At 41.7% G+C, this 15403-nt stretch overlaps 2 protein-coding genes across 2 annotated transcripts; both read left to right on the top strand.

The window, feature by feature from the left end:
* Window positions 1-1957: 1957 nt before the first annotated feature.
* Window positions 1958-5247, top strand: best4 (bestrophin 4). Its single transcript, XM_035635000.2, has 10 exons — window positions 1958-2105; window positions 2192-2366; window positions 2469-2569; window positions 2642-2875; window positions 3232-3386; window positions 3546-3623; window positions 4059-4211; window positions 4295-4375; window positions 4453-4607; window positions 4699-5247. The coding sequence occupies exons 2-10, from the start codon at window positions 2215-2217 to the stop codon at window positions 4979-4981; spliced, it is 1392 nt and encodes a 463-aa protein (XP_035490893.1). The 5' UTR covers window positions 1958-2105; window positions 2192-2214; the 3' UTR covers window positions 4982-5247.
* Window positions 5248-5811: 564 nt separating this feature from the next.
* hectd3 (HECT domain containing 3) lies at window positions 5812-14877 on the top strand. Its single transcript, XM_035634999.2, has 20 exons — window positions 5812-5970; window positions 6341-6823; window positions 8274-8527; window positions 8634-8769; window positions 9444-9565; window positions 9950-10063; window positions 10443-10525; window positions 10616-10781; window positions 11045-11126; window positions 11683-11865; window positions 11986-12038; window positions 12139-12307; window positions 12397-12510; window positions 12615-12704; window positions 12949-13155; window positions 13278-13407; window positions 13617-13691; window positions 13810-13891; window positions 13975-14046; window positions 14658-14877. Exons 2-20 carry the CDS (start codon window positions 6470-6472, stop codon window positions 14740-14742), a joined length of 2571 nt encoding a protein of 856 aa, XP_035490892.1. The 5' UTR covers window positions 5812-5970; window positions 6341-6469; the 3' UTR covers window positions 14743-14877.
* Window positions 14878-15403: the final 526 nt, after the last annotated feature.

The raw sequence follows: 15403 nt of genomic DNA, 5'->3' as shown, positions 1-15403 counted from the left end.
AGTGAATTTCATCTAGATCAAGGTCACAGAGCAGCCATTGTCCTCTCGTCCGATCCACAGAGATGAGAGTTTCACTGACACATGATACCAGGTTTTGGAGCAATGATACGTGGAAATTGATGATGATGTGCATGATAGAAAACCCACCGTGTGCCAGGTCGACAACAAAATGAAAACATGGCTCTGAGAAGAACCAGTTTGCTGCACAAACAGCTGATCCGTACTGTCGCAGATGAGAAATATTACAAATGGACTTTTAACACAACAGAAGTATTGAATGTATCAGAAGTTCCTTTTATTGTTTTCTGTCAATAAAAGCACCTTTAGGTGAGATAAATACAGACAGTGAAGCCTCAGGGCTGAGGCCGGGAGCCCTGATGTAACACCACACGAGCGCCATCTAGTGACTGGAATGGAAACTAACTTTTATCACTGAAAATACTTTGCTTTGGCACATGTACATGATAAGTGCAATAAAGGTTCAGGTACAAACGCAGTCTACTGCAGCTGAGTGTGAGTGACACAGAGAAGGGGGAAGTCCACAGTGATTCGCTTGCATGGGCCTCGTAAATATCCAGTCAGGGGGGAGAGCAAACAGCAAACAAGAGTCACACAATAAAACACTGCTCCGAAATAAAAGCATCTGATTCACAGTGGACCGCTCTAACGATGTGAAAAACAAACAGCAGCCAATGACCAAAGGGTGAGAGACGGGTGGGACGGACCCATCTACCTGCATCGCCCTGCAGGGATGTTCGGACGACTGTTATCACCGACACTGATGGACAGAACTGTAAATAACACTGGAAAGCTTCTGCTGCTAAATCAATCTGTGCGAGCGTTGTCTGATTTTCTGAGGGGGGGGGGCAGTATATTCCCTGAGATAACAGGGCGGGGTTCATTCCTGTAGCACATGTGAAAATCATCAAAACAAATCCTGTGGATTTTTTGAAATATGTTAATGTAAATGTATATATATCTATATATATATATAAACCTTTTGTATATAAATATGACGTTATTAAACTAGAAAAAAACTGGAAAATACTAATAAATAAAATGACAGGATCATAAAATACTGAGGTTTAAGGCATATAACAGACTCAATAAATAACTGCTATAAATATACCCTAACAAGTCAAACAGAAGTGGAGTGTATTGAAATTCCTTAAAAATAAATAACCCCATGAACAAATGATATTATTCATCACTATAAATCCTTAATTTCAAAAGTTTCACATCTGCCTGTGAGATCCGCTGGTGTTCAAACTGAATGGATTTAAAGGCAAATATAGGAAATATGTTCAACTCTTGAGGGTGTTAAGATTAATATTTATTCACTTTTCCTCTTTCACGTTACGTATGAAAAGGAAAATGTTTTTATTTATTTATTATTTTAAGCCTTTTGTTATCCTTCAACACTAAAACTGGGTTAATGTGTATCGCTGTGTGTATTCATGAGTGTATGCAGGCAGGTTTATGTAATGTATAAATACATATGTAACTTATATGGTGTATTGTAAATCGATATGTATATTTTTCCTCATGGTAAATACTTTGCAATCCTTTGTTTTTATATTTGATTTTGAATCCAAAAATGCCAAACATTACATGGTTTCTGTGTGTCCCATGTGACGATATGTTGCTTTTCTTTGTCTGATGTGATTATAAACTGAATATCTTTGGGTTCAGTTTAGACAAAATGAAAAAAAAAAAAAAATTGTAAACCAAAGAATAAATTGATCAATCAAGAAAATAATATGTAGATTAGAATAAAATGAAAATAATGGCATGCCCACATCCATCTGGGTTAATTAAAAAAAAATTGCTCAAATCCGAAGAATTGTCACTGGAGCATCATCAATCTTGCTCACTCAGAGCTTTACAGATTGGGAAGTCCTAAACAAACTCCTAGTACTTTACAAAGAGGTTGTTTCCACGCACTGTAGGTGTTTGTCTCTTTAGGCATCAGGTTCCCAGGTTATAAATTAAAAATGTTAATTTATGGCTGCACAACAGAGACGTTTAAATTGACACGCAGAGGAAGAACTTTTCTTTTCCAGGACCTGGTGACACAGGACCTGGTGATACACCTGCCGTCACAGGTAGGGCACATCCTGGGTTTTTCATTTGCTTGTTTTTTGTGTGGGCATATCACTAGTTGCATGTATTCATTTGTAATATTTTGCAGGACCTTTCCTGCACAGAGGAACCATGACAGTGTCTTACACACTTGAAGTGGCCAACGTGAGGTTCGGCGGCTTCTCCAAGCTGCTGTTCAGATGGAGAGGGAGCATCTACAGGCTGCTGTATAAGGATCTGCTGGTCTTCTGTGGGGTTTATCTGTTTTTCAGTTTGTTTTACAGGCAAATAAACTAATTTCATCCCGCAATTCTGCTCTCTGCCGCGCGGCGGTCAGGTTTCAGTGCTTGTGCTGTTCCACTGGAAAAGTTTTGTTTGCCTCACAGGTTCATGCTCACGCCAAGGCAGCAGGATCTGTTTGAACGGATCGCCCTTTACTGTGACCAGTTCACCAACACCAACTTTATCCCAGTTTTATTCGTACTGGGTAAGTCCGGCTCAACTGGATTGGTCTCAAACGAAATCAAAGGAAACTGTGGATTGTTTCATCTCGTTGCAGGCTTCTATGTGACCCTGGCCTTCAATCGTTGGTGGGGTCAGTACACCAGCTTCCCGCTGCCTGACAACCTGATGATGGTGGTGTCTGGCAACGTCCACGGGGCAGACGAGAGAGGCCGCCTGCTGCGACGTACACTCATGAGATACGCCAACTTGTCCTCAGTTCTCATCCTCCGCTCCATCAGCACGCGAGTTCTCAAACGCTTTCCCACGTTGGAGCACATTGTGGAGGCCGGTGAGTCCAAAAGTGAAGAACTGATTGGTTCCTTGGTTGATTCATTTTCCACATGATGATGTCGTGATGTCGCAAACGCCTTTGCTTTGTCAAATTAGCGGTCCAAGATTCAAATGATATTCAGTTCATCATGTTAAGACAAAGAGCTGGAACCATCAAATGTGTGGCATATTTCTTAAAATGACTTAAATGATTTCTATCAAAAATATTTGCCAATAATTTTCCCTCAACCGATCAACTAATCACATCTCTACTTGCTTCAGGCGAATGTTTAAATTGTAAATTGTAAAACATAAACTTTTCATATTTGATTATCTGCATATTTGAACTTTCCAAAATGTCTAATCTGTGTGCAGGCTTCATGACGACACATGAGCTGGAAAACTTTGAGTCGCTGCACTCGGATTTCAACAAGTACTGGATGCCTTTGACGTGGTTCTCAAACCTGGCATCCCGAGCCAGAGAGGAGGGTCGAGTGAGAGACGACATCGCTCTGAGACTTCTGATGGACGTGAGTCATCATTTTCTTTCTGTAGATGAACAAAGCAACTATGTATTGTATACTCACACATTTTCTGCATCTTTCAAACAAATCCCAAATAACATACAACTAAAATATGAATTAACTGTATTCATACTGTAACTGTATAAACAACTTGTACTACTGCAGGAGCTTAATAAGTACAGAGCCAAGTGCAGCCTCCTGTTCCACTATGACTGGATAAGCATCCCTCTGGTCTACACTCAGGTAGGATGAGCCAGTGGTGACATGTACCTATAAGTACATTTACTCCAGTAGTGTACTTACTTTACAAATCGAGATTGTTTAATTCAAAAACCCCCACAAAGAAAAATGTGATGGTTCCAGCTTCGCAAATGTGAACATTAATTTATCAAACAGAATGTCACTTTGGACTCTGCAAATTTATATGTGACTTTTCCCATAATTTTCTTGCGTCATGAACCAAATAATCATAATAATAATCAATTGATTAATACAATAATCAGCAGATAAATTATGAAAATAATCATTATTTGCAGCATGGCAAAAGATAATCCAGCAAAATGTATTTTTACTGATCTTGTGGCTATTAATCGTCTCTGCCTTTAGGTGTTATTAGAAATGCAGATACACTTTTGGACAAAATAAACCCAAACCCTTTGTCTTTGCTCACCAATGCAGGTAGTGACTATTGCAGTTTACTCCTTTTTTGCCTTCTGTGTGATTGGCCGACAATTCCTGAACCCCGAGAAGGGATACAAGAATCACAGTGTGGACATGTACGTCCCTGTGTTCACCCTGCTGCAGTTCTTCTTCTACACTGGCTGGCTTAAGGTAACATATCACTTGTGGAAACAGATTTTTGTTTTTCGATGTTGTGAGTACAGATGCGACTTCCGTGTGCATCCTCTCTGTAGGTGGGGGAGTTGATCATCAATCCGTTCGGCGAAGACGACGACGACTTTGAAACCAACCAGCTGATCGACCGAAACATTCAGGTTTCTTTCCAATACATCCACTGTGAACATCTACTAAAGTTCTCACTGGCCTTTAATTTTGTCTCTCTGTCCTGTAGGTGTCGATGCTGGCAGTGGACGATATGTACCAGAACCTGGCTCCAATTGTGAAGGACAAGCACTGGGCGCAGAGACATTTCTCCATCCCTTACACTCTGTCGACAGCAGCAGAGACACTCAAGCCAGCGTTCAAAGGCTCCACCTTTGACATGAGGTTAACTTATATTCTCCTGTATATATTTAAGTCCAGAAACAAAGCAAAGCCACAGCAAAACTTGAGCTTAAAATGTCTCCCACATTTACAGGATGAGCGCTGAGGATCTTGAGATTCACCGGCCTGCAGACGCTCCTGTAAAGAAACAGTATCTACCTCTCAAGGGCTCTCTGGGTGATGGTCTTCTGCAGAGGGGTAAAGGCATCCTGCGTGGCGGGAGCCTGCCTTCGCTGATCGACATCTCATCGCACCCGAATGCGGAGGAAGATGTTGATGCTGTTCCCCCCGCGGGTGACATCGGTGCTGCCAGCAGCAGAGAACAAGAAATGACATTGATTAAAGTTGCTGTTGAAAATAATTATAAACAAATATGACTTATAGCTCCATGTTGCATCTTAGTACCTGTGTTGTGTGTGTGTGTGTGTGTGTGTGTGTGTGTGTGTGTGTGTGTGTGTGTGTGTGTGTGTGTGTGTTCAATGTAAGACTAATTCATTTGTCAAATAAAACACATTTGGTGTTGCTGTGTAATTTTGAAAATGAATGCAAATGAATGTATGTTATGGTTTTTACATTTAGCACAACTGTACACTGTGACAGCACAAACTCGGAGAACAATAGAGAGGATTATCATCATCCTAAATTGGCTTTGGTGTCTTTTCCTGTCGTCCCCCTCACCCACACAAATCCTTCATGATGATGCTCTGATAGAGAATTACTTTTATGTAGTTTTTCGACATTAAAATCAGACACACTGATGCAAAGAACAATCTAATAGGTTAAACTAGTGACATCCTGTATTCTTAGATTGTCATTATAATGATAAACAGCATTTAATTGATTTGTTTTTAATGACAACCCTATTACTACTCCAACCACTATTATTAGATGCACAACAGCTGATATATGCAATATGTGTAATATCTGTAACTTAAGCTACAAAATAGCTGGCAGTGGAGCAAAATGTATGAGATATTATTATTAGTATTGCAGCAGTATCATAGAGGCTGTGTGCCGGGTGCCAACAGACGTAGCAGCATGTGCTAGTAGTGCTTCAACCACGTGGTCTTCTTTTATTCTGAAAAATATAGAACTTTAGCCATTTATCAACACTCATCATTGACTGAATTCAAACTGGGTAAAGTCCGGTCGAGGCACAGAGGGCAAACTGTGCGATAATACAAGTTAAATATTTAAATTTAAAAACCAAAAACAAATGTGAGGCTTTTATTCTGAAATACAAAAAAAACGACGGAAAGTGGAAAGGGTCAAACGGCGTCTTCCGCGTTGTCAAATATCCGCTGAGCGAAACTACTGACGCCGACAGAAGAAGATTACACATGACAGATACTCGCGAGCACTGAGGGTATGTTCATATCTCCGTGATCCATTTTTGTGTTCTTCTTCCCGCCTGAACGTGTCCAGTCGCGCCGCGGTCGTGTCGCCGACAAGCCGCCGCTGATATGTCGCCTGTGGCTCCACTCATCTACACGTTAGCCACCGAGCTAACGTTAGCTCACTCACTCCTCCCCTTTAAAAATAGCCGATATTTTTCTCGCAGTGTCAGGATACTGTGGTTGTTGATAAGTTATTATTATTTAAATTTTGTTTAATTATCTTTTAGACTCTGTACTTAAATCTTAAAACTTTTAAATGCTTCATGGTGTTTTTGGTTTTTGGTTGCTTCTTTTTTTTCATCAGGAATATTCTCTTTTGTTTTGGTTATTGTTTGACAGGAGCATCCAGGACAGTGGTGTGATGTCAGCTGACGCCCCCCTGCTGAGCTGCTGACTCCCACCAGCCCCATCCTCCTCCTCCTCCTCCTCCTCATCCTCCTCCTCCTTCTCATCCTCATCATCATCATCATGTCCCCGGGCGACAACCCTCACCTGCTGCTGGGCAGGATCCGCTTCCTGAACAGGTGCATTGAGAGTTTCAGGCGGAGCGAACCGGTGCCCGAGTGTCTGTGCTACGTGCCCAGGGAGGTGTGCTACAAGATCTGCAAGGACTCGTCGTCCGCCTCCTCCGCCGCCTCCGGGGGCTCGGCGGGAGGCTCCCTGGTCGGGAAGACCCTGGTCTCCGTGTTCGAGAGTCCGCACCAGGTCCCCCACAGCAAGAGGACGTGCAAGTTCAACATTGAGCCGAAGAAGGGGACCTGCATCCGCACGACGGGGGAAGAATACTGCAACAGCCAAGGCCTGTGGGTCAAGATCGGCAAGGTAAACTACTGCGTCTCCGTGGTTACGGTCACGTCATCGTGCAATTCTGGCTTAGTGGAAGAAGTAACCACAACAGTTCTAATCACACAAGGTAAAAAAATACTACACCCCAAGTATGTTATTCAGGTGTACTTACCCAATTACACCTGTCGATCAATAACGTATTTCTGATTCTGATTATCGGGACACTGTCCTGATAATATCTAATATAAAAGCAGCATTTTATAAATGCCTGTGTCTTATGATTATTATCATTATGGACTTTTCTTTTATTCTATAGCCAACAATAATGAATCAATAAAAATAATTAAGAAGGAAGTAGCAAATCTTTGACATCTGGGTCGCCAGGATCCACAAAGTGACTTCAGCGATTAATGCAAAAGACTTTTCTGTCAGCGGTTGTCAGCCAAATTATTGATCAACCATCTGTTTCTATATGCAGTTGGTTTGTTTTGATAAATCTATAATAAAGTATTTTATACGCTCTTATCTTTATTTTTTTTAACACTTTGTGGTAAAGTAACAAAAGCTGTCAGGGGGGAAAAATAAGTACAAATATCTCACAATTGTACTTAATATTGTGCTGAAAGTACAGCACATGAGTAAATGTATTCAGTTGCTGGTGGACACATGCAGCCCAACACAAACACAGAAGACAAAGGGAAGGGAGAGGTCGTCTGATCATGACAGTTGCACTCTGTCAATAATTGTTGTTTATGCAAATGTGAAGACCTATAAGTCAGGCAATCGCCACGTCCATATTGACTACATACTTTTCATTGTGTAGACGGCCACTCCTTGTCATCGCTCAGCCGTCTTTATCTTTGTCGTATCGTTGCAGCTGTCACCAGAGCAGGTATAAAGTCACGTGGTCATGGAAGTTGTTGAATAGTTGTGGACTTTGAACATTTCTCTTTTCTAACTGTCGGCGTCATGTTGTGGTGAAACTGGGACAAACGGAAACCCTTTCTTTAGTCCACCTACTGAGAGTTTACAGATTATTTGTAATATTTCAACAGGTCATTAGTTGAGATTGAACTACTCAGGTGATTAAATGGTTTATTAATTGTTTGTGTTGAATATTTGAATTAATATTGTTGAACATTAGAATTTCCAATTGTCTCGTCTGTTGTTGGACTATCCAAATAGTAAAGTAGTGAAAGTGTAACCGAACAAACTGGTACAGAATATACAACATATGTGATACTGTCAGACAGACATCGTCCTTCGTTTTAACGGCGCTTCAGAGACATATGGCGTTAAGACAGATTTTTAAGATTGCCATGAAATTGCCATGGACATTGTGGAGCTGCATTTCAAATAAAACCCCAACACTTAATACATGTATGTATACATAAATGTATGTAATGTAGCATGTAATGGAGAATTTGTCAAAGCGAAGGTACAGGAATCATTTGTAATTTGCTCAGTTTTGATGATTTTAAACCAGGAGCAGCTGGAGGAGCACCGTCCGGGCCAAGAGCTGCAGGAAGGCTGGGTGCTGGTGTGTAAACACACGGAGGGAGGCGACAGGCTGGTGCCGGTGGAGTCGCCGGAGACCGTCAGCCGGCAGCAGCAGCTCCTCGGCTACGACCACAAGCCCTGCAACAGGTGGGAGCAGGTGGTGGACGTGGAGAATGCGCTCTACATCGGCGCCAAGCCCAAGGTTTCCGAGCGCGACGGCGCCGCCGTCCAGAAGCTGAGGTGAGCCTGTCGGTGTGAAGTCAAGTGTAGAGTGTCAGAGACATTTTGGTGATGTTTTTCTGCTGCAGGAGCAGGTTGTGACGACTTTCCCCTCAAATCTTGCAAGGTATGTCCCTCCCACCTGGACGTACGAATGTGACGAGGACCTGGTTCACTACTTCTATGACCACATAGGGAAAGAAGACGAGAACCTGGGCAGTGTGAAGCAATGTGTGACAAGTATCGATGTTTCCTCGTGCTCGGTGAGTCACAGACGTGAGGCATGTAGGATTTTGTTTGGGTGTTTTTTTTGGTTTTGTTTTGCATTTACGAAATGCATTTACTAAAAGAGTAAGTCCATCAAAAAATAAATTGGGATTTATTATTGTTTTTGCAGCTGTGTATACATTTTCTTCTCAAGTCAGAGCAATTAGAATAAATCAGTGTATTGTCAACTTCCTCTCCCTGTGGATATTAGAGGTTTGACTACAGCTGCAGCAGTTAATTGATTTATTGAAAAGGAATCGACTACTAAATTAATCGCCCACTATTTTGATAATCAATTTATCGGTTCAGGTAGGTTTTATGAAGGGGAAAAAAAAGTCAAAATTCTCTGATTTCAGCTTCTTAAATGTGAATATTTTCTGGTTTCTTTGCTGTGACAGTAAACTGAATATCTTTGGTGTGTGGTCAAAACAAAACATCAGCTTGGGAAACACGATCGACCATTTTGTGACATTTTATGGACCAAACAACTAATCGATTAATCTAGAAAAATAATCAACAGATAAATCCATAATGAAAATAATCGTTGGTTGCAGCCCTAGATCTGACAGAAATAGCAAATACAGTGGTGGTTCTTAAAGTGAGATGTTTGACCATTTGCAAAAACTTTTGTGTTTAACACATCAAACTGCCCTGGTATGTTCTTTGACAGGAGGATCCCAGTGGAGGGGCGAGCTGTCTGACAGATGGCGACACAGAAACCTTCTGGGAGAGCGACGGCATGCAGGGGCAGCACTGGATCCGCCTGCACATGAAGAGAGGCACTGTGGTAAAGTAAGAAGCTGCTGAGCAACAACGTGGATTAAGAATCTTTTTTTTTTAACTGTATAAAAATACTGTATTTAATATTTGTGTTAGTCATTACATGATGCCTGCTCCTGTTCCATTTGGAATTGGTGCCTTTTATATATTTTGGCTTAAATGAGAGAGATATTCCGACCGGATCAGTGCTCCTTCTAGTTTTGTGGGTGCCGGGGGGGATTTATCATCCCCTGATGACTCTCGTTTGTTTAGCTGCTTATTCAGACGGTCAAAATGTGGCATCTTGCTTGATACCACACATTTTTTGATGCATGGAGTCATGGATCTATGGTCACTCTTGCTTTACGATGTGGGGTATCGCGTATGTGTGTGACGGGCTTCTCGTTGCTCTTTCAGTAAGCTGATACTGACCGTGGACTCGACAGACGACAACTACATGCCCAAGAGAGTCACGGTGTTCGGAGGAGAGGGAGACAACCTGAAGAAAATGAGTGATGTCACCATAGACGAGTGAGCCTCGTTAAAAATTATTTTGTCAGTATGTTTCACAATAGAATATGCTTATACGTGACATAATTTAGTCCATTGAATTAATTTCGGAAATATAATAGTAACACTAATAATAGCACAATTTTTTCAAAGCTTCCTATTATTACGGCAATCATTAGCTCATGTGTAATAAAAACATTCTATCTTCCTGAAATATCTTTCTGTTTGTAAATTGATTCTCTTTCACAGGATCACCGTCTATTTCTTGATAACATGTAAAATTTTGTAGCATATTTTCCTGCTCAGGAAGCCAGTTCCTTAATGTTCAGAAGGTGAAAAATACTTTTTGTCTTTGACTGCTTTCATTTCAACCGCTCTTTTTTTTTTTCCTGTCTTCTAGTAACCTGATTGGAGAAGTTTGTGTACTGGAGGATATGACATCCCACCTGCCTGTCATTGAAATCAGAATTGAGGAATGTAGAGGTGTGGCTGTCTTTCAGTAAGCTGATACTGACCGTGTGTGATTCTGTGGCCGAATTTGAGTGTGACTTCCTCACTCCTTTGCCTTCACAGACGAGGGGATAGACGTCCGGATCCGAGGCTTGAAGATCAAGTCGTCGTGTGAGAGGGACCTGGGTCTGAACGCCGACGTTTTCCAGTCCTCTTACCTGGTGCGCTACCCCCGTCTGCAGGGCACCCTGCCTGACGTACTGTACCGCAGAGCACTAGTCATCCAGAGGTAGGTCAACGTTCATAGTAGTAAATATCATGGAGTAAATAGATTGTCCCTGTTTTCATGTAAGGATCAGAAAATGAGGTGCAGTACATGTCCAGAGGGTTTTAGATAACTCATTAAAAATTTAAAATTCCTCCTCCAAGTTTAATTAAAACTCAGAAATGCAAGTCAAACCCAGTTATGTAATTTTAATGATTGTTCATAAGCATTAAGCAACAAGCGTATCTCAGGGTTTGTGGCTATTGGTGTTCTGTCTCACTCTGCAGGTTCATCTGCCTCCTGGACAGTGTGCTCCCACATGTGGTGCCGGCCTGGGACTACAGCCTGGGAACCTTCAACCAGATCAAAGTGAGTCATCCTGAAATAATCCCCAAACAGCCATAGTGGCCACCAGATTTACAGTTCATACACAAAAAGGTACATCCCTGGGGGACTTATTTTTTTTTTCTCAAATTGTTATTATTAAATTTTCATTAGAGGAATGCAAAGAAACAATCACAAAAAGAAAACTGCAACAGAAAAAGAAAATCAAAGGTGATGGATGAGTTCTATTATGTATGTGCCTTTTTGACTATGACATTATACAAATCTTACGTACTTTGCACATGAATTCCTTCTTCTAATAGTGGCAAGTGAAGAGTGAAGAGCAAAGAGAGAATGGGAGACAGAGTAGGGGTAGAGATGAGGAAGGGATGTACCCGGGAATGAAAATAAAAGCTTTGTTCAACATTACTGAGTATTTTTATGAATATATGTATATATATATATATATATGTATATATATATGTGTATGTATGTATCCTGGAGATGCATCTATGAGTGCACCTTCGAACTTGAGACAGGAGCTGTGTCCAAGCTGCCAAAGGTTTTTCTCACCATTGTGTCTTCTCTTGACTTCCCGTAGACCATAAAGCAGTTCCTGCTGCTGTCCAAGCGCCGCTCCGCTCTCATCACTCAGTGCCTAAAGGACTCTGAGACCAGCAAGCCAAACTTCATGCCCCGACTCTACATCAACAGACGCCTGGCCATGGAGCACAGAGACAACCCGTCTCTGGACCTGAGCTGCAAGAACGCTGTGTTCAGTCAGGTAATGACTAGACTCTTTACCGTCGCCTTGAGGAGCGGAACTTAATGTTTCACCTGTAAACCCAAGTCTGACGTTTCGGAATGCAATGGATCATTGTCATTTATATTTTTCTCCTTGCAGGTGTATGAAGGCCTCAAGCCATCGGACAAATTTGAGAAGACCCTGGATTATAGGTTTGCAATTTTTCTGGTCTCAGATTTTCTCTTCTGAATATGGCGGTCAGTGCAGAGCAATACGGTTTAAATCTTCAATCTTCCTTCTTTTATTCGTCAGGTGGCCTGCTCGCTACGATCAATGGTGGGAATGTAAGTTCATTGCAGAGGGAATCATTGACCAGGGAGGTGGGTTTCGGGACAGCCTGGCAGACATGTCTGAGGAGCTCTGCCCCAGCTCAGCCGAGTGTCCCATGCCTCTGCCGTTCTTCTCCCGCACGTCCAACCAGGTAATCGCTCGCCAGCACACAGTCAGGATCTAGACCTGATGTGGCCTCTTTCTGAAACTGTCTTTTGGTTCTCTCTCTCTGTCTCTCAGGGCGCCTTAGAGGCCCGAGATTACTACGTCCCCAACCCGTCCTGTAAAGAGTTCCACAAGTACGAGTGGATCGGTCAACTCATGGGAGCTGCCCTCAGAGGAAAAGACTTCTTGGTGAGCGAGGCTCACTCTCCAACCTATTGTAGGTTGTTTTGCATTGGATGGACGTGTAGACTTGGTTTTTCCTGAATTCTTCTGTTCTGTGTCCCATCCTGCAGGTCCTGGCTCTACCTGGGCTGGTGTGGAAGCAGCTGACTGGAGAAGCCGTCAGCTGGAGTAAAGATTTCCCTGCTGTAGATTCTGTTCTGGTGAGGACATCAACAGTCATGTAATCTTAACCTCTATGTCTGTCTGAGGTAGTGTCTCTGCAGACTTGATTAAAAACATTTACATGTCTCTGAATGGCTGAAGTCAGTCTGCATTGTCTTCTTTTCTGTATTCCCAACATAGGCACTAATCTGCCCTCTGACACAACCACTTATCTTCTTTTCCCCTGAGCTTTTTCCTATTCACCAAGTTGCTGTCTCAAGGTAAATGTGTGTCTGTGTTCAGGTGAACCTGCTGGAGGCCATGGAGAACATGGACCAGGGCACGTTTGAGTTCAGGTTTGGGGAGGAGCTGGTGTACACCACGCTGCTGAGCAACGGCCAGATGATGGATCTCGTCCCCGGTGGCAGTAACGTGGCAGTTCGCTACGAGGACCGCAGCGAGTTCGTCCGCCTGGTGCAGAAAGCTCGGCTGGAGGAGAGCAGGAAGCAGGTCTGACTTCAGTTTCGTTTCAGTTTGTCTTCAAATTCACATTGCTGCTTGGAATATGGTCATGCTTTTGTTTTTTTGTCTGTTTCTGTGCACTTTCCTGATGACAGTCATTTGTGTTACAGATTGCAGCAATGCAGGCGGGGCTGCTGAAGGTGGTTCCTCAGGCAGTGCTGGACCTGCTCACCTGGCAAGAAGTGGAAAAGAAAGTGTGTGGAGACCCGGAGATCAGTGTGGAAGCCTTGAAACGACTCAGTGAGTGTCCAACTTGGAGTTTTATTTCATTTCACCCTTTGACATTAAGCAAACCGTTTCCGTCCATATAATGTTGTGTTAATAAAACCCAACTTGCCATAAAACAGAAGTTTCCTTCAGAAGCTTTTAATGTGCAAGTGATTGAAAAGCTCGATTCAGGCTCTTGTTGCTGTTTAATTGATCCGTGTTGTTTTTCATCCCTCCACTAGCACGATATGAAGACCTGGAGCAAAGTGACGTTCGGGTGCAGTATTTGTGGGAAGCGCTGACAAACTTTACCAATGGTCCGTTCACAGTTTACTTGACAACATCCTACAGGAGTGAATGTTTTTGGCAACATGTCATATTAACTGAGACATTCATGGTGTGTGTGACTAATCAGGGCTTGATTTGTGATTTCAGAGGATCGGAGCAGGTTTCTGAGGTTTGTAACTGGTAGAAGTCGTCTTCCCGCGCCGATCTACGTCTTCCCTGACAAGCAGGGGTGAGCGCGAGTAAAACATTGAATTCAGAAAATATTGCCCTTAGTTTCTCTACTTTAAAATGTTTTCTTTTTTCCTGATTTAGCTCTGAAACGACAGATTCACTTCCTCAGTCCTCCACGTGTTCCAGCACTCTTTATTTACCCAACTATCCAAGGTATATTAATGTTCGGTCTTATGTACAGTACAGGTGGAATCAGTTACAATCAATGAATGTATACAATTTAACCCTAATACCGGCGCTACCATTTGGCATTGGTGACTTCATTTGGAGCCAGAGTCTGTGCAGTAGTAGTGATGGTAGAGGGGGAGCATGCACTTGACCAATGGCGAGTCAGTCTCAGCTGCCAATCATGACGTTTGACTCCATTATTATAGCATCCAATAACTAATTAAAACCAAACGTATCAGAAAATGTAACACTTGAACATACATCAGTGTGATAAGAACTACATAAAATGACAGAAACCATCTTTGGGAAAAAAAATAATAATAGTGTATTTTTTTTGTTTGGTCCATGTCCCATCCACTAACATTGAGGAGGCAGGGTTTATAACCTTTATTGTAGACCGAGATGATTTGCATTCAGTTTGAGGAGCTGTCATGTCATCCATCTTTATATGCAGTCTATGGTTACAATATGTTGATGTGTACATTAATATAACACTATGAGAACTAATTAAGTGACTGACCGCTTATTATTGGAAGTAATTGCACATATATTCCCTCCTATATCATCCCAACCCTCCGGTTTGTTCTGTCCTGCAGTGCAAAGGTCTGTGAGGAGAAGCTGCGCTACGCTGCCTACAACTGTGTGGCCATCGATACAGATATGAGTCCCTGGGGAGAGTGATCTCTATGCCGCTTCACTGAACAAACTCTGCTCACTTTGCACGCCACTGAAAAAAGCTTGCGAAGTTTATCACCATATCTGCACAACTGCCATTTAATCAGCTGTATATAATAAAGAACTATATGAAGACATGGAGATGTTGTGTTTTTGTTGTTTTCTTCCTCTATTGTTTCTTGAATTAAACATTAATTGAATGGTTGTGTTAAAATTAGCTTTTAAAATTTACAAATATAAAACAGAAAAGAGTTTTCGGTAGAAAGCTGAACACAATCTGAGAATAAACTGTAGAATATATCAGTCTAAAATAATTATCAGAAAAAAAGTAGTGAATGATTCTTGACTTAAGAAATTGTAATAAAATGTGAGGTCCTCCTGGTGGGCAGTGCTTCATTTTTTGATAAATTACAATATATGAAGACTTTTCTTTACATTAATATATCTATATTCAAACACGCAGGTAAATATAAACATCTTTTAAAAAAGTACAATAACACCTTTATTTTGAAATATTTTAATAGTGTCATAAAAAGGAAAACAAATTGGTTTCTTTACACCTATGTGTTGCTAATTTATAGCCATAAAAATAACAAAAGCTGCCTGTGTATTTATCAATATATATAATATGTATATTGAATACAATAATTGAATTGCATAAACTAAT

Source organism: Scophthalmus maximus, chromosome 5 (genome assembly GCF_022379125.1).
Source record: "Scophthalmus maximus strain ysfricsl-2021 chromosome 5, ASM2237912v1, whole genome shotgun sequence".
Lineage (NCBI taxonomy): Eukaryota > Metazoa > Chordata > Actinopteri > Pleuronectiformes > Scophthalmidae > Scophthalmus > Scophthalmus maximus.
This window is presented reverse-complemented; position numbering and strand designations above follow the sequence as displayed.

What these genes read in the sequence shown, in the direction of transcription:
- hectd3 (XM_035634999.2), top strand. Translation starts at nt 6,470, where the DNA reads ATGTCCCCGGGCGACAACCCTCACCTGCTGCTGGGCAGGATCCGCTTC. An exon ending in TGTGGGTCAAGATCGGCAAG is followed by an intron (nt 6,824 to 8,273) that starts GTAAACTACTGC and finishes ATTTTAAACCAG; the next exon opens with GAGCAGCTGGAGGAGCACCG. An exon ending in TCTCCCGCACGTCCAACCAG is followed by an intron (nt 12,308 to 12,396) that starts GTAATCGCTCGC and finishes TCTGTCTCTCAG; the next exon opens with GGCGCCTTAGAGGCCCGAGA.
- best4 (XM_035635000.2), top strand. Translation starts at nt 2,215, where the DNA reads ATGACAGTGTCTTACACACTTGAAGTGGCCAACGTGAGGTTCGGCGGC. An exon ending in CTCTGAGACTTCTGATGGAC is followed by an intron (nt 3,387 to 3,545) that starts GTGAGTCATCAT and finishes GTACTACTGCAG; the next exon opens with GAGCTTAATAAGTACAGAGC. An exon ending in TCTACACTGGCTGGCTTAAG is followed by an intron (nt 4,212 to 4,294) that starts GTAACATATCAC and finishes TCCTCTCTGTAG; the next exon opens with GTGGGGGAGTTGATCATCAA.